The sequence below is a fragment of the Octodon degus genome, unplaced genomic scaffold (genome assembly GCF_000260255.1).
Source record: "Octodon degus isolate 3935 unplaced genomic scaffold, OctDeg1.0 scaffold00035, whole genome shotgun sequence".
NCBI lineage: Eukaryota > Metazoa > Chordata > Mammalia > Rodentia > Octodontidae > Octodon > Octodon degus.
This window is the reverse complement of record NW_004524611.1, coordinates 7,009,455-7,029,904: the sequence shown is the minus strand read 5'-3', so window position 1 is coordinate 7,029,904 and position 20,450 is coordinate 7,009,455. Positions and strand designations below refer to the sequence as shown.

The window sequence follows — 20,450 nt, the reverse complement described above, 5'->3', positions numbered from 1 at the left end:
GCTCCTGTATTTAATTTTTCTCTCCTGGGATCTCCCGTCCCTTTTTTTTTTTTTTTTTTTTTTTTTTTTTATATTTATTTATTTATTTATTGTGTGGCCAGCTCAGCCCACCAGGGGGCGAGCAGGCCTGCATGTGGTGCTGGGGGATTGAACCGAGGTCTCTGCTTTGCTTGAGCTTAGCTTGTTCTAAGTAGGTGCTTTTAGACCACTGAGCCATCTCACCAGCCCCTTTTTTTTTTTTTTTTTTTTTTTTTTTTTTTTCCCGTCCCTTTTCGCTATCAAAGTCCTCTATGAGACGGCTGCTTTAGCGAGCACGCAGTCAGAACAAAGCAAACACTTGCGCAACTCTGCCAACGTCCACATCCAGTCCAAGACCCGAAGCCCCACCTGCAGCCCGTCCCCTTCGCCCCACATCACCGGGTAGGGTGAGAGACAAGGCCTGGAGGAGGAGTCTCCTGGTCCTGCCCGCCGCCCTGCGAGGCTGAAGTTTGGACAGCCCCCTGCGGGCAGGGAGTTCAGGGGCCCCGCCTCGGGCACCCTGACCTCTGCTTGGTTTATGTTGGAAAAGGCAGCGATCCCAGGTATTGCCGCGGGAGGGTTGGGGCTGGGGCCAAGGGCTCCAGAGCCTCTGACCTAGCCGTCCTCGGGTTCTGGCGCTCGCCCTCAATCAAAATGGCCCACGCGGCTTCAGCGCGGACACGTGACCAGCCCGCCCCCCCCGAGGCCCCGCCCCCGCGCACTCATTTAACCCGGGACCGCCGCGGCAGCCGGCGCGGGAATCATGGCCCAGACGCCGGTAGGGTGCTGGGCTGCGCTGGGCGCCCTGCTGTGGGGGTGCGCGCTGGCGCTGCCCCGCGGGATGCTGTACCCCCGCGAAAGCCCGTCGCGGGAGCGCAAGGAGCTCGCCGGCCTCTGGAGCTTCCGCGCCGACTTCTCCGCTACCCGGCGCCGGGGCTTCGAGGAGCAGTGGTACCAGCGGCCGCTGCGCGAGGTGCGGAACCCCAGCCCCTGAGTTGCACCCCTGGCCTCCAGGCGGGCCGGGCGGAGGGTACGATCACAGTCTCGGAGCGCGGGGCCGGAGAGGCGCCGGCCCGCTGCACCGACGGGGCGTCCTCGGCTCCCAGGCTTTGGGAAGAGGGGACTCGGAGGAGGGGACTCGGCACCGCCACGGTCCCCACTGCCTGGCCGGGCCGGGCCGGGCCGCACCGCGTGCATCTCCTATTTCATCGTGGCCGCCCAGCCATCGGCGAAGGAGGAAGTGCAGCGGGAGGCGGGGGTGCCCGGCTGCATGACCCAGGCACTGTGGGCTCAGCCAGGACCGCACTTCCCCCTGTGGCTGGTGCCCTCTGTCGCTTCTGGTCTGGCCGTTCCTCCCCGGCTGGGCGGTGGCCCTGAGTTTACCCTTGTCCTTGAAAGTATTGACCCTGGTGCCCCGTGCCCCAAAGTGCTTCGACGCTGTCTGGCACAAAACGCCTGGCATGTGAGCCTGATCGATTTGGGCGACACTTGTTCAGCCAGCACCATGCCTCTCAGGGCAGGACCTGTGCTGGGTGCCCGGGATACAGCTGTGGAGGCCAAGGGACCCAGGTTGCTGGGGGACCCAGACCCAAGCCCGGCTCTCTTTCCCTTAGTCTGGCCCCACCCTGGACATGCCCGTGCCATCCAGCTTCAACGACGTGGGCCAAGATGGACAGCTGCGAAACTTCGTGGGCTGGGTGTGGTACGAACGGGAAGTGGTCCTGCCTGATCGATGGACCCAAGATCTGCACACAAGAGTGGTCCTGAGGGTTGGCAGTGCCCACTACTATGCCATCGTGGTCAGTGCAGGAACAGCAGTCAGGGCGAGGGGCTGTCACCTGCTTGTGCCTTCTGGGGTGGCCCTGGGGTCCCACACTGGGGTCTGTGTCCTGGGTGGGGGGAAGGGTGGCCTAATCTTGGGCATCACATTCTTCCAGGCTTGGGGGGGGTGGCAAGACCCTCTCCTTGCTCTCCTCCCCATTTCTCCTGTGTCTGCAGTGGGTGAATGGGGTCCATGTGGCGGAGCATGAGGGCGGCCACCTCCCCTTCGAGGCTGACATCAGCAAGCTGGTCCAGACGGGGCCCCTGACCTCCTGCCGAGTGACCATCGCCATCAACAACACCCTCACCCCACACACCCTGCCACCGGGGACCATCCTCTACAAGACTGACACCTCCAAGTGAGCATCGTCTTCCCGCAGGACAGGGACGGGGTGGCCTGGGGCTAGGGAGGTCAGGGAGTCTGAGGGCCACTGGCCATTGTCCCTCCACCCCAGGTATCCCAAGGGTTACTTTGTCCAGGACACAAAATTTGACTTCTTCAACTATGCGGGACTGCATCGGACTGTCCTCCTCTATACCACACCTACCGCGTATATCGATGACATCACAGTCACCACAGGCCTGGATAAGGACACTGGTGAGGGATGCTGGTAGGAAGTCTCCTTGGCTGGACCCACAGTGGCTCTTTCCCTGTTTGGAAAGATTTACCCTCAAAGAAAGAATATCCTGTAGGTGTGTTGGCCCTCGCAGGCTTCCATCCACTTAGGAGCTAAACCTGGGCTGTTGGGGCTGGCGGAACCTCACCTCGAAGTGGGGTCCCAAGGGAAGTGGAGTGTTTCCTGAGTGTTATAGTGCTTATGTCATCTCCCCTCGCTGCACACTGAGCTCTGGAAACAGCCCAGTTTGTGCAGCTTTGCACCTCAAAGTGGAGGTGGACCCCATTCACCCACTGCAGACACAGGAGAAATGGGGAGGAGAGCAAGGAGAGGGTCTTGCCACCCCCCCCCCAAGCCTGGAAGAATACAACGCCCAAGATTAGGCCTTGTCTCAAAATACAAAATTTTAAAAAAGAGCTGGGAACAGCTCAGGCTGAAGGCCCTGGGATCCGCCCCCAGTGAAGAATGCAACAAAGGAAAGGAGCGTTACCTCTGTGTGTGTGTGTGTGTGTGTGTGTGTGTGTGTGTGTGTGTGTGTTGGATCCTGGGGGGACTCTGGAAGGTTGTGGCTGCAGGGCAATCCAGGTTACAACCCTCCCTCAGCCCTGACCTCCTCTCCTGCAGGGCTGGTGAATTACCAGATTGTCACCCAGGGCAGTGAACACTTTGAGCTACAAGTGTGGCTCCTGGATGCGGAAGGCAGTGTTGTGGCCCGGGGGACAGGAGGCGAGGGCCAGCTGCAGGTGCCCAATGCCCACCTTTGGTGGCCGTACCTGATGCATGAGGACCCTGCCTATCTGTACTCGTTGGAGGTAACCGTGGCTCAGGTCTGGGATTGAGTTTGTCCCCACTGGTGGCCCAGGATGTGCGGGAGGCGGTCAGGGTCCTTGGAGTTTTCTGTTTCCTGCCTTTGATGGGGAGGCTCAGTGGGATGGCACTAGGGACTGTGACTTCCACATCTCTGCTTGCAGCCCCAAAGGTGGGTCACAAGGGTGGTGTCACGAGGGTCCTTTCCAGCTGGCTGCGGTGTAGGGTTTGTCATTTTGGAGGCTGAGGCAGGTGAATTGCTTGAGTCTAGAAGTTCAAGGCTATCCTGGGGTGGGGACCGGTGAGATGGCTCAGTAGAATAAGCACTTCCCTGGCAAGTGCAAGGGCCTGATTTCAATCCCTGGTTCCACCAAAAAAAAAAAAAAGAAGGCTATCCTGGGCAAGATAGTGAGACCTTATCTGAAAAAAGCAAAAAAGAGGGGCTCCTTCCTGGTAGAGGACAGCCTGGGGCTCAGCCTTGTCACTTGGGCCCTGTTGCTCTCATAGGTCAAGATGACCACACAGACAGCGACAGGGCCCATGGCTGACTTCTACACACTTCCTGTTGGGATTCGCACTGTGGCCGTCACAGAGACCCAGTTCCTTATCAATGGGAAGCCATTCTACTTCCATGGCGTCAACAAACACGAGGATTCGGATGTGAGTTGGGGCTCCTGAGCCCCTGCGTGGGACGTTTCTGCTCATTTCCTTTCACTTTCCTCTTGTATCTGAAGCCTCTGAGCGCAGCTTGGCACATGTAAGCAAATTGCTTCAAACAGCAAGCCTGATGTGATGGTGCATGGCTGTCATCCCTCAGGCTGGGAGGCTGAGGCAGGAGGATCACAAGGTTAAGCTCAGCAAGGGCAACTTAGTCAGACTCCTCTGTGTCCAAATAAAAAAACGAGGGGCCGGGGAGATAGCTCAGTAGAATAAGCGCTTGCTTGGGAAGCGCAAGGTCCTGAGTTCAATCCCTGGTACTGCAAAAAAAAAAAAAATTAAATAAAAAATGAAGGCTGTGGAGATAGGTCAGTGGTATAAGTGCCTGCCTGGCAAGCGCAAGGACCTGGGTTCAGTCCCCAGTAACACATACTGTTCCGGCCCTGGAACCTGGGGCATGCTGTACCAGCCCCCAAATCAGGCATGATGGTGCACACCTACAATCTCAGCACTGGGGAGGCTGAGACAAGAGGATCACTATGAGTCTGAACTGCATAGTGAGACCCTGTATCCAATAAATAAGCCCTAAAATATTAAATAAATAAATAGAAAAAAAGGGGCTGGGGGTGTAGTTCATCACAAAGGTCCTCGGTTCAATCCCATACCTTAAAGCCTGTGTGCAGGCTGGAGGGCAGGTGATGGGGGCTTCTTCCTCCACGGTGGGCAGGGCTCACTGTGCTCTGCACCCTAGATCCGGGGCAAGGGCTTCGACTGGGCGCTGCTGCTGAAGGACTTCAACCTGCTCCGCTGGCTGGGGGCCAACTCCTTCCGCACCAGCCACTACCCCTACGCGGAGGAAGTGATGCACCTCTGCGACCGCTACGGGATCGTGGTCATTGACGAGTGTCCCGGCGTGGGCATCGTGCTGGCGTGAGTGCCCACTGCCCGTGCTGCCCAGTCTGCCTGGCCCTGGAAACGATGACTGCTGGGTGACAGGCACTCCCTCTCCTCCCCTCCCACAGTGAGAGCTTCAGCAACCGGTCCCTGCAGCACCACCTGCAGGTGATGGAGGAGCTTGTGCAGCGCGACAAGAACCACCCGGCTGTGGTGATGTGGTCTGTGGCCAATGAGCCCTCTTCCTCCCTCCAGCCTGCTGCGTACTACTTCAAGTGAGTGCCTGGTTGGCCAGGGTGGCAGCCAGGAGCCGGCAGAGGTGGCATTGGGTAGTTTCCTGGGCCTGAGGGGCATCTATACCCTGTCTGTTCAGGGGAAGTAATATCCACCCACCCAGGTGGGGACTTCTCCTCAGTGTGGCCCTCTCTGTCCTTTTCACATTTGAAGGAATCCAGAGTTAACTTGCCAATGCATCTAACTTGCTGTGTTAAAAAAAAAAAAGAAAAGGAAAAATTAGAGACAGCAGGACCTGTCATCCCAGTAAACTGGGAGGCTGAGGCAGGAGGGTACAAGTTAGAGCCCACCCTGGGCAATTTAAAGAGACCCTGTCTCAAAAAAGATGTAGCTCAGTGGAAAGGCCTTGGGTTCACACCCAGCACTGTCCCTTCCCCAGGGCCCCAGACCCGCACTGTGAAGGTCTCGGCTAGCTCTCCAGGGTCCGTGCTGACTCTGGTTGCTCTGCCAGGAGTCTCCTCTCCCCTCCTCAGTCGGCTACTCCCTCAGCTGACTGCTTTAAACTCTGCCTGTTGTGTCTTAAAGGGCCCACTACAGCCCCTCCCTAACTGCGGGCCCAGGTCCTCAGGCTGTAATGTCATCTGTGCCATCTCTGACTGAGCTTTTTGTCCCCTCCTGAGCACCAGCAGAGCACTGCTTGCCTCGCTGCAGAGTGGTTTGTCATGTCAGTATCCTGTCCTGACCTGCCCCATTCTTCCCAACTTTTTCAGCTACTTAGAATATAGATTTTCCTCTATTTTGAGACAAGGTCTTAAGTCTGGGCTCCACCTTGGGATCCTCCTGCCTCAGCCTCGGAGGGCAGGGATCAAAGCTGTGGACAGAAGAGCGGGTTCTGGGGGAGCCGAGGAGGGGCAGCACAAGGAGCTCGCTGATGGAGCTGTCTTCTGCCCCGTGACAGGACGGTGATCGCTCACACCAAAGCCTTGGACCCCTCCCGGCCGGTGACCTTTGCGACCAACTCCAACTATGCAACAGACCTGGGGGTGAGCTGGGGTCCCTGCTGCCTCTGCTGCTCCCCACCCCGGCCTGTCCCTTGGTCCTAGTGGTGCCAGTGCAACCTAGGAGGACACAGTGGCCGTGTTCTGTCCCTGTGCTCTCCTGGCTGATGGGTGGCTGCAGAGTTTTAGGAGTCTAGGTGGGAGCCGTGTTCAGATCCGCGGTGATTCCAGGGACCTGGCCAGGTGCAGCCTCCTGGCACAGCGGCTACACCACGCGGCCCCCAGGCTCACTGCCGGGCTTTGGCAGGGCCTGAGCTAGAGCCAGAAACATATCCCAAGGCAAATACTCTCAGCTGGGAGCTAAAGGGAAGCGATGAGGGAGAAATGGGATAGGAAGAGAGGTGGGCTCGGTAAGAACGGATGAGAAACCAGCACAAGAGCAAGTGCACAGCTGGGCCCAGTGGCATAGGCCTGTGGTCCTCTGTCAAGGAGGCTGAGGCAGGAGGATCGACAGTATGGAAGAACATAATTGCAAAGCCAGCACGTTAGTTTTTAATGCGGATGGAAACAGCCTCAAAGGACACCCCATGAAGAAGCATAGTGGCTGGGCCAAAACCAAGGTGTGGCATGAGGTGGCCTGCGACATGTGGATCTTGGCTGGACTGTGATCCTCAGACCTCCCCAGCTTTCTTTGGCCTGGACCCTTCTGCCACCAGCTGGGGCAGGGGCTGTGGTTGCCAAAAGACATAGGTCCCAGCACAGGCTGTAGAGATGAGCTGTGTGTGTGTGTGTGTGTGTGTGTGTGTTTTCAGGACAACCCAGGGGACTGCACTGCGCTGCAGTTCTTGGCCCAAATCCTCTTCTGTGTGCCCTTCGCCCTGCTTACCTCCTTCCTCTGTCAGCACTGCTGGCTGCAGCTGCCCGGTGCCCACCCTGTGCCCTCCTCGCCTCTGCTCCTTACAGGCTTGCAATTCTTGCAGGTCCCGTACGTGGACGTGATCTGCGTGAACAGCTACTTCTCCTGGTACCACGACTCCGGGCACCTGGAGGTGATCGAGCTGCAGCTGCGCACGCAGTTCGAGAGCTGGCATCATGCCTACCGGAAGCCGATCATCCAGAGCGAGTACGGGGCCGATACCATCCCGGGGCTGCACGAGGTGAGCAGTGGGCTCTGCTCGCCCGCATCAGTCCGGGCTCTCCCGGGCCCTCCCACCTCGGGTGCTGTCTGCTGCCCCAGGTCTGGCTTCGCGGGTCCTAGGGGCCTCGTTTCCACCGCACTCCCACCAGCTCCGCAGGAGGGCGATGTTTTGTTGCTTCTGTCTTGCAGTAGTAGATGAGGAACCCAGGGCCTCCAAACTGAGATACAGCCCCAGCTCTTTTTATTTTTAATTTTTAGTTTTTTGAAGTGGAGTCTTGCTATGTACCTCATGCTGGCCTTGAACTCAATATGTAGCCCAGGCTGGCCTCAAACTCAAAGCAATCTCCTGCTTCAGCTCCAGGTGCTGGGATTATGGGCGTGTGCCACCGCAACCTGGCTTTCCAGCTCTTTTTAAAAGCTGAAAGTTATTTTGAAACAGGGTTTCACTGTGTTGCCCAGGCTGGCCTCAAACTCATAATCCTCCTGCCTCAGCTTCTGAAGTGCTGGAATTAGGGGTGTGCGCCACCACGCCCACCTTTCAATTTGTTCGTGTTAAATATGTGCAGTTTGTTGTGTGTCATTGTGTGACTGCTTAACCAGACTGGGCTGCAGGCGAGAACGAGCCGTCTGTGTTGTTCCTGTGCACTCAGAGAGGCCCACACTGTGAGCGCTGTTTATTAAGCGAACTTGTAAATCTTGGAGCAAGGCTTAGTTGGTCTTTTGTCCATTTCCTCACTAAAGATGCGGTCTGTCTTGGGTTTTCTTTCATGTGGATTTTTTGTTTGTTTTCTTTTGCAGTACTGGGGATAGACCCTGGGGCTTTTGCACTGAGCTCTATTAATCCCCAAATCTTTTCTTTTTTCAATTTTGAGTTGGGGGTCTTGTTAAATTGCTGAGTTGCCCAGGCTGGGCTCAAACTTGGTATCTTCCTGCTTCAGCCTCCCAGAGCGCTGGAATTACAGGTATGTACCACTGCCTGAGGCTTCGTGTGCATTCCTGAGCTATAACCTGTCCCTCCTCCCACGCCAGCCCCTGCACCCTGAGCTGTTACCACTAAGATTCCTGGAGGAAGCACATTTTTTCCAGTGCTTCCCCTTTGTATGAACTCTACAAACGTTCCACATTTAACCACCTACCAATTTTGGTGCCAGAAACTGAACTCGGGACCTTGTGCTTGCCAGCCGGCACTGTGCTGCTGAGCTATCTCCCCAGCCAACAACCTATTTAATGACTCTTTGGATTTAACTACCACCCTTTGGATCCACAAGCCGTCACTTTGGGTTTTGGGGTATAGTTGTGAATGTCATTTTACATCACCTCAATGTCTTTTTTGGGTACATATATGTGGTCGGGTTGGGTTTTTTTTGCCTCAATATGCCAAAAATATCTGGCCTGCCTGTTTTGATGTAGAAGGGAGTGGTATGGAGCCCAGTCTTGCAGGACCTGCTGGTCATCTGAGATACAAGTAGAACAGCTGTACAGAGGGCCAGACAGATTTACCAGGGCGCTTTTCCTCCGGCTCACTGCTAAGTACCGTTTGCTTCCAAACGTTCCTTCTGCGAGTGCATACAGTCTCTCAGCTCTGTGTACACTTCCGAGCCACAGGCAGCAAGGGAACAATTCATTATCACTGTTTTTCTTGGCTTGGTGATTGCTTTCTGTGTTTCACTTTTGTCCGACGGTCCCAGCTGGTGAGCTCCTTTACTAGGGACCTACTTTGTGTGCGTGTTCTCCAAGGTATTTACCAGACTCAGAGTCATGGCTCCATGAGTGGGTCTCACTGTCAAGGATATTTGGCATTTCTAGCGAGTTTTACATAGACTCAGGTATGTTCTGTGATGGCTTGTTAGTATTTGTTTAGTTTCACTGGTCCCTTGCAGTTACCTGGGAAGCTTCTTCGTGAATGAGTCAGAACTGCACATTCAGAACACCGCTCCCAGCAGCACCAGCTCTGCTCGGTGTAACTTTGAAGAATTCGCGGAGCCTGCTGAGATGCAGGAAAGCGCGCATGAGGAGATACGGGAACAGGGGCTCTGTTGATTTGCTAAAGATCACAGCTAGACTGCACCTGTTTTGTGGTCCTGACTCTTGATGAGCCCTTCCTGTGTCATTGCTGTGTGGCGAGAGTGCCTGGGTTTTCTGACTTTCATCTCTGCTTTATGTGACCCGTGAGGCATCAGTGTTGCCCGGACCCAGCTGACGTGGTAATTTGTTGGCGGCTGCTGTTTTATTTTTTATTTTTATGTTTTGGCACCAAGGATCAAACTGGGGACCTTGCACTTGCCAGGCAGGCACTTCTACCTCTGAGCTATATCCTGGGCCCTGTGCTTTATTTTAAAGGTTACTGGAGTTCATGTGTTCTTTTTTTTGCGGAACCGGGGATTGAACTCAGGCCTTTGTGCTTGCCAGGAAAGCGCTTATTCTACTGAGCCATCTCCCCGGCCCCTCATGTGTTCTTAAGATAAATGGAAAAAAAGAAAAACAAATCATTTTCATCAAATTATTTTGATAATATGATATCTAACACAGATATTCCTTATTTAGCATCCTACCTGTTAATGGCTGTTTGGGCTTGAGACCTGTTATTTATTTATTTTTCTTTATTTAGTACAGGGTCTACAGGGTGTTCAGGGTCTCACTGCATAGATAGGACTTGTAGTGATCCTCCTTTTTTCAGCCTCCCAAGTGCTGGGATTACAGGTGTGCGCCACCACACCCAGTCTCAATCGCCATCTCAGCGTGCCCTAGGGGCGGGGCCAGCGCGGCATCCCCTGGGATCGAACCCTGGCCGCTGTGCTCTGCCTAAGCAGGCACTTTAGTCTGCTGAGCTGTCGGGCCAGCCCAGTTTGTTTTTCTGTCTTACTTTTGTGCGGTTCTGTACATCTTACTGTTTGTCTTTTTGTACAGTACACCTTGTTTACACAGCGCTCAAGTTTTGCTGATCACTGCGCAGCGTAGTCCTGTCACTCATGTTGTTAGCTGTCACCAGACTGCATGGAAGAACTATGCAGAGGAAAGCAAAGCCGTGCAGTTGACATTTCATTTGACCACTTCTTTGTCCAGAATGTCGTGCACACTACCTACAATTCCTCATTTAGGGCCAGTTCATTTAATGACCTTGTCGCAGGTAATGACACTTAAGTGAGGACTGTTGGTACCATATTGTCATGTTGGCCTTGTTTGCCCAGAATGCCGCTTCTCCTGCCTAGTAAAGCAGGAGATGGAGCCATGGGTGTACATGTTTGTGCCCCTTTGAAAAGGCAACTGACTCTGAATTGTAAGGGACCATCAGACGGAAATGTCCAGTCCGCCGTGTCCACAGTGACTGCACCTGGCTGGCCCCGTGAGGCTCCTGAGCATGCTGCGGAGCGTGACTGAGCTAACTTCCTGTTAGTCCTAAACTTGAACAGCCACATGTGACTAGCAGCTGCGGCGCCCCGCATGCAGGACCGTTCCCATTAGAAGCAGGAACATTCCAGCCTGCCTCACCTCAGTTTCAGCTTCAGAACTCCATCCCAAACGTGGGCATGTTAATCCTCCTCACTGGAAACGAGCTGGAGCCAGCGGGGCTTTGTTCTCCCTGCCCCCCTGAAACCCCACACTGCTGGCTGTCCCCACGCTTCGGCACTGGTCACACTTGTTCCTCTCATGGTAGCAGCTACTTGAAACTGCGGGCAGAGATGTATTTTTTACTCTGTATAATTTAGTTTTAGATTTCTTTCTTTCTTTTTTTTTTTTTTTTTGGTAGATAAAAACATTGCCTTTTACTTCATTTAACCCACATAACAATTCTCTACACTTTACAGATGAGGAAACTAAAGTTCAGTTAAGTCAAAATGGTTGTCAAATTTCTACGCACCCTCGGGACCTCCAGGCTCTACATTTCTTCATCTTATTGCTCAATGGGAGAATAGGATAAAGAAGGATCAAACTAGGTTCATAGGGCTGGGGAGATAGCTCAGTAGAATAAACACTTGCCAGGCAAGCGCAAGGGCCCAAGTTCAATCCCCAGTTCCAGAAAAAAAAAAAAAAAACAACCAACAAAAAAAAACTAGGTTCATAAATCCAAGGTACTAATTAAGGGTTTTTGTTTTGTTTTTTTTGCGGAACCGGGGATTGAACTCAGACCCTTGCACTTGCCAGGGAAGCACTTATTCTACTGAGCCATCTCCCCCTAATTAAGGTTTTTTAAAAACTTTTTTTTTTAACCCTGGGTTCCCTCCTATTCTGGTCTCTCTCCAGTATCACAGCAAACCCCACAGACACCACAGCCCACTGTGAAGACCAATATTTGGCTGTCGTCAGCCACAGGTAATTTTTAACAACATCTACAGTTCTGCCAGTGCTGACCCTCCAGTTCTCTCGCCTTGAATCCCAGGACCCACCTCTGATGTTCAGCGAGGAGTACCAGAAGGGTCTGCTAGCACGGTACCATGCTGTTCTGGATGAAAAACGCAAAGAATATGTGGTTGGAGAGCTCATCTGGAATTTTGCCGATTTCATGACTAACCAGAGTAAGTGGCAGTGGAGCTTTGGGATCCTACCATTTCTGAACTTTTTAGTTCTGGGCATCTGCTTATAAGAATACTTGAAACCAAGGGTTTATAAAATGGTTTAAGTAATGTAGGTAGCATAGAGAATTTCCCAGGAAAGTTGTGCTTCCCAACAGCAAAGTAATCATGCTTCCCAAATTATTTTATGGTTAAAAAGCTAATGGAGGGGCTGGGGAGATGGCTCAGTGGAATAAGCGCTTCCCTGGCAAGTGCAAGGGTCTGAGTTCAATCCCCGGTTCCGCAAAAAAAAAAAAAAAAAAAAAAGCTAATGGACTTAGGTAGACACAGCGGCCAGGGTTTGATCCCTGGTATGCTGTGCTGACCCTGCCCCCGTGGTGCATGCCTGTAATCTCAGCTCTTGGGAGGCAGAACACAGGTAGATCACTATGAGTCGGATCTAGTGAGACCCCGTAGATCCTGTACTAAATACAAAAAAAAAAAAAAGAATAAAAATTGAAAAAAAAAAGCTAATGGGAATGGGGGTGTGTGGCTGGCACACACCTATAATCCAATAATCGGGAAGCTGAGACGGGAAAGTGGCATTGAATCCAGCATGGGTATCCTAATGGGAAACTGTCAAGCTAAGGAGGCTCCTGGCCTGAGGCATGAATGGCTGAAGGACAGTGGAAACCCCAGACTAGACTTGAGAGACACCTGCTATCCAGAGTAGGGTACAGTCCCTGAGAAATGGGAGATCCAGTGAAATGTTTCCTGCTTTTACATTTCTAGCTTTTTTTTTTCTTCATTGTTTCTGGTACTGGGCATTGAGCCCAGGGCCTTCACACTGAGCTATGTCCCCAGCCCTTTTAAAATTTTGAGAATAGTCTTCCCTAATTTGCCCAGGCTAGACTCAAACTTGCAATCTTCCTGCCTCAGCCTCTCAGAAGGCTGGGATTACAGGCATTTGCCACCACATCTGGCTTAAGTAGTTTCTTGACTTACCATGGACTTAGGTCCCTGGTAACTAACTCAAGAGGGCAGTTTCCTGGAGTGGAGGATATGGCATGGGAATTCCACTGTTATTTTTGAGCAAAGCCAGGCCATTGGGAGGTTAGTGTAGATTACAAATTTGGAAAGGGGATAAATGAACAAAAAAAAGACTAGATGGGAGGAAGAAGAGAACAGAGAATAAGGATGCAGACCTGTCCTCTGCTTGGCAAATAGGATCAATGGCATCTGGAAATGCCCTAGGCACTTGGCGCGGCTGTGCAGTGAGAGTGAGCCAAGGGCCCTGGGCAGGTTAGCCATGAACAGGTGAGATGGAGCTAGCTGTACGAGTCACCAGCAGGACTGCCTGGAATGAAACGCTTCACACTCCTGAGCTCAGGCAACTTGGCCTCAGCGTCGGGAGGAGGTGGGACAGGCACACACAGCATCTGCCTGGCTGACGGTAATCTTCAGCCTTTTGGTTGGAAAATGCTCCTTGTCTTTTAACCATTCTGTTTAGCAGTGGCTTGTCCAAAGGGTAATGGGAAAGTGTGCCAAAACATAGCCCTGATAGGTGTTTGTCAGCTTTGTCCTGCCAGAGCAAGTGCCAGTGGTGGGAGCCATGCGGGATGCCGGCTTCAGGGCCTTTGGAAGCCCTGGGGGGTCCATAGACACAGCTTGCTGGGCCGCACCCTCCTTCAGGGTGACTGTCCCACCCGCATCATCAGGCAGCTGGGCACCCATTGCTTAAGTATTCCTTGTAACTAAAAGATAAGTTTTAAAATTTTACCCCCTGCCAGGTATAATGGTGCATGGCTATAATCTCAGCATTTAGGAGGCTGAGGCAGGAAGGTCACTTTTGAGTTCAAGGCCAGCCAGCACTATGTAGCAAGACAGTCTCAAAAATCCAAATTAAATAAGTAAATAAATGAATAAATTTTATCCCCTAACAAGCTGGAAATTAACATAGAAAGAAGTCGTATTTTAATACTTTAACATGCTGAGCATGGTGGTACATGCCTGGAATCCCAGCACTCAGGAGGGTGCGGTAGGAGGATCCCTGTGAGTTCAAGGCGAGGCTGGCTACAAAGTGAGTTTGAGGTCAGCCTCCTAACTTTTGTCTAAAAAGACAAAATACAAAAGAAAACAAGGGGCTGGTGAGATGGCTCAGTGGCATGGTGAGATGGCTCAGTGGTCTAGGGCACCTACTTGGAGCAGGCTTGGCAGAGCGCAGGGACCGCGGTTCAGTCCCCCAGCACCACATGCCGGCCGGCCCCGCCCCCTGGTGGGCTGAGCTGGCAGCGCGCGCGCGCACACACACACACACACATAAATAAATAAAATTTAAAAAGAAAAAGAAAACAAAACTTTAATATGTAAGGTCACTTCAAGCTGAGTGTAGTGGTGCAAGCCCATGATCCAGTGAGGCTGAGGCAGGAAGACCACAAGGTGGAGATCTACTTGGACAATTTAGCAAGACCTTGTCTCAAAAATTAAAAAGGCAGGAGGTGGGGGGTGGGAATATAATTCACTGTGAAAGCCCCTTCAGTCTCCAGCCCTGGCGGTAGGGGAAGGTATTGCTTCTGAGAACCAGCAGCCCTAAACTTAGCGCACTCTTGTGTTCAGTGTGCCCCCAGGCTGTCACATCACAATCATGTGATGGATGACTTCCTCCTTCCTGTATTTTGCAGCGCCGCAGAGGGTGCTTGGGAACAAGAAGGGGATCTTCACACGCCAGAGGCAACCGAAGAGTGCAGCGTTCCTGCTGCGGGACCGGTACTGGCGGCTGGCCAACGAGACCCAAGAAGGGCCCAGGTCACTGTGTTTGCAGTACAGCCCGTTCACCGTGTAGGGCCTCTGTGGCTGCCCCAACATGCAGGTTCCTCCCACAAGGCCTCTGGTCATGTGCTGGAAAGGGGTGTCACAGGTGACAATAAAGCTTTTCTATTACCAGAATGGAGTGGGCAACGAGTGGCTGCCCTTCAGCTGGGTGCTTGACTCTGCAGAAAAGCACGAGGTCATTTTTGTGCATGACTCTGTCCTTGTGGCCGCCTCCACGCCCCCATGCTCCTGGAGGCGGGCCCAGGACCTGCAAACCCTGCAGCTTGTGGTGGTCAGCCACCCCCACCAGGGTCACAGCAGCTGGATCAGCAAGCGCAAGGCAGGCACTGGCACTGGACGGCGTGCAGCACTGACTGCTCCTCCTACGACGAGTTCTGACTTCAGCCACATTCTGGCAACCACTGGTGCCTGGAAACCAGCCCGAACAGGGGGGCTCACTTCACAGGCAAAGGTGTGGGGTGTAGGTGTGAGATACTCCTGTCCTCAAGCTCCGGCCGGGCCCAGCAGGTCTCTCAGGGCTTCGCCCCTCCTTGCCAGTCCTGGCTCTCTGTGCCCACTCGGGGAGGGCAGTGCTGGTGCCAACACCTTCTTGGCTCCTAGGTGTCTCTCCCAGCCTCAATATGCCCTGCCTTAGAATTTTCCTTTTCAGATTTCATGAAGAGAATTGGAAAGATAATGTTGCCTAATCTTACTAGGAAACTTAAGACCATTTCTTATAAGTGAGTAGGCAGTTCAAATAGTACGTTAGGAGTCCCAGGGTGCCACATGTCATGTTATCACCGAACTCCTGAGGTTTTCAAGGTAATCAACTATTGTGTTGCGTGTAATATCAAGGAACAGGCCAGGTGTGGGAGGTTGAAGTAGGACTGCTGTGAGTTCAGGGCCAGCCTGGGTGGCAAGTGAGATCCTGTCTCAAAACAAAAACAAAAATTAATGTCAAAAAATATATAATGCTCTTTAGTTGGCAAACATTAAAAATATTAAGGCTGGGGAAATAGCTCAGTGGCACAGCATCTGCCTGGCAAGCAAGAATGAGATCCTGAGTTCTGTTCCTGGTACCAAAAAAGAAAGAAAAATATTAAAGATGTTCTACAAATGAGGAATGAAGTCCATATCGTGGGCCCTAAGGTTCCGACACAGAATATATGTGTTCTATTCCACAAAGTAAACACTCATCTTTATAGGACCATAAGAAAGGAGCACTCGAGATAAAAGAAAGCTCCGGGAAAACATCTGCTTAGAACGTTCTGTGGAAGCAGTGACACCTCGCATTTATCCCTGACCTCCGCACATTTGCTAAACCCATGGGAACTCCAAGAACTAGAGTTCCTGGAAATCTGTCTTCCGTAAATTACACATGGTTGAAAAGGAAAAGAATCACGCTGCAGGGATGAAATTGTGATACCAACTTCAAGCACAGTTTTAAGGTCCTTAGGGAATCCAAAGACTTCATTTCTGTTTCTTTTTAAAAGCTAAATACTTTGGTAGAAGAATGATGGCAGCACAACTTCCACAGGTAACTTCTACATTTATTTTATACCAAAAAAGTTATGTGCAACAAATAAACATTCTTACATATTTACATTTGTTTTTGTTTACCAGTTAGCAAAATGGTATCCTAAATCTCTGATAAAGAATATTTCTATCTATATTAAAGGGGAAATCTGCCCAGTGAACTCCATTTTAAATGAACATTTACTCAGGAGCTTAAAGCACTAATAATAAATATATTCGATGGAACATACTATACAGATCATACTCCTAATATTTAGGCCATGCTCAATACAGTTTGATAACAAAACATCTCACCTTTTCTGGGCAAATTTGTCCAAAAGATGTTAAGCAAGTAGCTGGGACTTCTCTACCCTTGCCCTTTGGTTTACTGAAGGGTAGTTCTCACAGGTTAGGATTCATAAGCGCTGCCCACAATATCTAAGTAGAAACATTTCACCAATACTCGCGTGCTGGAGGTCAGCATAGGACAAAGGTCGCATATTGGGTACAGCTCCCCAAACAGGTACAGGGAAGAACAGTGGGGCTCTTTGTCAGGCGTTCATCCAACCCTGATTTTGCAGTTGGGCTCGCCTGTCAGCATTCACCGGCACCAGGCAGAGCAGCCCATCTAGTTGGGAAGCAACTGCTCAAGATGTCTTTGCACTTTTTGAAGGATAGTCTTTCAAAAATAAATATAAGTGAAAAACAAGCAAATAAAAAACAATAGAGTTTTTGTAGGTCCAAAGATCCTTTGTACCAAATGAAAAATCTTTGTCTCTTTGTATGAAAATAGTCAATGCTTTCAGTATTCTTTAAAAATAATGAATTAAGGAGAGGCTACATAGATCAAGTCAGAGTGATTCCTGGCACATAGCTAGGTAAACCTGAGTTATTTCAGAAATTTACCCTCACTGACATCAACTAGTTGCGATAAAAACCAAACGAAATCCTCCAAGCCACCTAGACTCCCTAGAACTTACATAACTCCCATAACTTCTCTTCTTCAAATATTTACGACTTAATATGCTTAATTTATTGCAAACTTCAGAAACGTGAAGCATGGAATGACTGCTTGAACCAGTTGCCCCTCAAGTGTTCTTCAACACTGGTGGCTAGCAATGCTGCAATGTTTAACCATTCAGTCTGAAAGTCTTTAATGGTCTTCAGGTTTTATCGCGGTGTCTCTCCCTTGTCCTGGGTGAAACCCAAGGTGCAGAGGAAGCCTAAATCCTCCAGGGCAGAAGAGCACACAGCACGCGGCAGGGTTTTCTGTTGCTTATAGAGATACTGGCATTTCAGGAAGTGCTATTACTCCAGGCAGCACCTGTTCATCTCAGTGAGAAAAAGGGTATGAATTCTACTGGGTCACAGGAATGTGGCAAAAAATTTTATATAACTGAAACAGTGGTTCCCCCAAGGCTTAGGAAAGCGAAGGAAAAATTTGAAGGGTCTGGCTGAACATTTCTATGTATTTTCTCATGTAAGAGTTGTAGATAATTTGCAAGAATGCAACATCAAGACAAGCTTTAACTATACTCTGCTGATTAATACAAAATACGATGAAGGAACATTTGAAATTGGGACATGGGGAACTTGTTTAGCACAACTGTGATGTATATAAAATAACAGACATCTCCATTGTGAAGCCGTTTCCTCTCGAGTTAGAAAAGAGAACTAGTCAACTGCCTTGGTAGAACCGGGACTGGGCTACAAGACGACTTTACTGTACAGTTCTCACACAGAGCTTGTTTCTCCATATACACCAGACACTCAGCACTTTCTAGAGTTAACTACTTAGGAACACAGGAACAATACATACAGAGTAAGACAGGCATTGAAACATTCACATTCATGGGAAAACAAGCCTCGATGAAATCTGAATTAAGCATTTTTAGAAACTGGTTAAAATCCATTAAAAATTCATGACAATTCAGATTTTATGCCTGCCTTGGACCACAAGACCTACAATGTGTCAACTGTATGACGGTTGTAAACTACAAACAACTGCTGGCTCTACAGGTTTTAGTTCATAGAGCAGAGCCTGTCTCCTCCCTTCAAAGAGAAGGCAAATAAAGCACTCAAAAATTATCAATCCAATTGACTATTTGAAACATAATCATTAATTGGAAGCAAAATCACTGCTACAACTTCTCAGTCTAAGGAATAAAATGATCACACTACCTTTCTGGAGAGTGCAAGTTTTCTGCTTCGTGGGAAGGAAGGACACTTCTGTCCAAGTTCAATGCACAAAGTATTTGGTTTGAGATTAAGACAGAAGGCACTTTTAACATTCTGATAGATGTTAACCATAGAAACATACTGTCACAATTTCATTTGGGTTTATTCAAATCTCAAAAAATTCATACTGCCAGAAACAGCAGTGACAACATGTCTGCATTTCACCTTCAGATACTTCTACTGGTAGGACTTCTCCCAATGGAACAACGGAGCGGCACGTAAGCCCTGACGTTTACAGCCCCAATATTTGATTCTAAAATAATTACTAACAATCCTTAGTGCAGAAAGAAACAATTAGGGAAAACACTATGGAGGTACCAGACAGCAATCCTACCTTCTCAGGCGACTAGGCTTACGCAGGTTATTATCATAATACTGTTTGGTTGAGTGGCACCAATATCAATACTAAGGAAAAATATCTGCAATGAAAATTCAACTGTTGTGAGAACCTTTACCTAAAAATGTCATATTGATATTTCCAGTTTTTTTCCCCTCAAAAGAATATGCCAGGTTTCCCAACTTCAGTGTCCTTTAGTTCTTGGACTCATTCTGTAAAGTTGCAATTGATCCAGTTTTATGATGGACCCAAACTTGTCCTGGCCATTCAAATAGTTTCTCCTTTCAGAACAGGGAGATGGGGGAACCCACCCCTGGTGCTTTGCTGTCGATGCTGTACCTACGGCTGCCAGTACTTCCCACAAGATGCTCAGTACAGGCTTACTAGTTCACTACTTTGTCAGTCAGCATCGCGCTGACCATTCCTCACTGCTACACGTCACCTAAACTGTACAGTAAGTTCTGCAGAGATGGATCCAGTATGTCTACCTGTATGTACAAATATCACATAAATGGATTCTAGTTGAATCTACATGTTTCAATCCATCAGCTAAGAACATATTACATATTGTAAACATGGCAATATTTAATAGTTATCTATTCTAAAATATTTTCATGTCATGATCACATTTGTTATACCTGAAATTGAATTTATACACATTAAAGAATTACTAGCAATGGTTGCTCACTGAGGAAAGGGGGCTAGGGCTACATTTTATTATATCAGAAACATCTTCAAAGTAAAGTTAAAGCTTGTCTTTGATTGGCTTGGCATATCCTTTTTTGTGTCCATATTTAAAATGAAGATTGACACAGAAAATAACTAGGGCCCCTTCTAATTTATAGTATTTTAAAAAATCAGTTTAAGATTCTCAGGGAAAGTGTCTGTTGTGAAAAATTAAAACCAAAACTGTTGCAAAATAAACTTAATGGAGAAAGGGGCTTCCTACTGTCAGGAGGAGTCTGTCAGGCGGTCAGTCCTGCTTGGGCTGCAGCTGTCGCTTCCAGGCTTCATTCAAGTAAACCAGTCGTTTGTAGTTGACGATAAGAAGAATGAAGTTCAGCACGTATGTGGCGACGCAGATGATGCAAAACTCCTTCAGTACAAAGTACAGAATATAAGCCAGGTACAAAGACCCCACGACAGACACGATGGAGGATGTCATGAGGATTAAAGCTGCAACTGCACTTGCTGTCATGCCTGCAAGAGAGAGAGAGGCTGGGCTCAGTCGGGCCTCGACACTGGAGAGAACTTCTGTGGTTGCTGCAGTGTATGACTACTGACCTTCCTGCAAAACTCGGAAACTTGAGAACAAAAGCTACATATCTATGCTGTTAAGGTTATGCAAGTCACCTCTGTGGACTGGATACTGATTTTACCAGCTGCAATGCTTTTATCAGTATTTCACATAAAACACTGCTTACCTCCTAAGCGAGCCTTAGTTAAGAATATGGACTCAAGCATGCAATCTCATAAGCACATTAAGCAAGGCAGCCCCAGCCCTCCTAATGCATGAAGGAGCACGAGGAGAGCCATCTCTCTCTCTTCCCAGTGCTGAGTCGCACTGGGTGCCACCTTCCCCCTAGCTTTTCCACCATGGCTCCTCAGCAGTGGGAAGTAAACTTGCTTTTCATCTTTAGATCAAACTCCTCAAAAATCCACACTGGGAGATGACTGAGCCAACGCTGCTAAAAAAAAGGGCAGGACGGAGGGCTTGATGAGCATCTTGGAACTGGCCACTCTAGCTGATAAAGGAAACCACTCTTGTCCAGTTGGCCATACCAGGGTCAAAAGAAACCTGAAATGAAAAGGCAGTTCTGTATGCTATGCCAGGGTTAAGACAAAAACTCAATTCTTGACTTTCCAACTATATAT

The 20,450-nt window shown here is 49.9% G+C and overlaps 2 protein-coding genes across 3 annotated transcripts in view; one reads left to right on the top strand and one right to left on the bottom strand.

The window, feature by feature from the left end:
* The first annotated feature begins 745 nt into the window (after positions 1-745).
* Positions 746-14,624, top strand: Gusb (glucuronidase beta). Of its 2 annotated transcripts, XM_004630400.2 has the most exons (12): positions 746-991; positions 1,632-1,817; positions 2,017-2,198; positions 2,295-2,437; positions 3,081-3,268; positions 3,771-3,923; positions 4,672-4,850; positions 4,943-5,089; positions 6,007-6,091; positions 7,027-7,203; positions 11,563-11,698; positions 14,356-14,624. In XM_004630400.2, exons 1-12 carry the CDS (start codon positions 782-784, stop codon positions 14,514-14,516), a joined length of 1,947 nt encoding a protein of 648 aa, XP_004630457.1. In that variant the 5' UTR covers positions 746-781; the 3' UTR covers positions 14,517-14,624. The 2 variants fall into 2 exon arrangements, with proteins under 2 accessions (XP_004630457.1, XP_023570322.1); XM_023714554.1 differs by lacking the exons at positions 746-991; positions 2,017-2,198; positions 2,295-2,437 and having other exon boundaries at positions 1,751-1,817.
* A 951-nt stretch (positions 14,625-15,575) lies between these two features.
* Positions 15,576-20,450, bottom strand: part of Vkorc1l1 (vitamin K epoxide reductase complex subunit 1 like 1) — an 18,277-nt gene continuing 13,402 nt past the window's right edge. Inside the window, exon 5 of the mRNA XM_012514569.2 lies at positions 15,576-19,775. Within this exon, the coding sequence (XP_012370023.1) occupies positions 19,549-19,775 (227 nt within the window). The 3' untranslated portion in view covers positions 15,576-19,548. The remainder of the gene's footprint in view (positions 19,776-20,450) is intronic.

What these genes read in the sequence shown, in the direction of transcription:
- Gusb (XM_004630400.2), top strand. Translation starts at nt 782, where the DNA reads ATGGCCCAGACGCCGGTAGGGTGCTGGGCTGCGCTGGGCGCCCTGCTG. An exon ending in ACCAGCGGCCGCTGCGCGAG is followed by an intron (nt 992 to 1,631) that starts GTGCGGAACCCC and finishes TCTTTCCCTTAG; the next exon opens with TCTGGCCCCACCCTGGACAT. An exon ending in CCATCCCGGGGCTGCACGAG is followed by an intron (nt 7,204 to 11,562) that starts GTGAGCAGTGGG and finishes CTTGAATCCCAG; the next exon opens with GACCCACCTCTGATGTTCAG.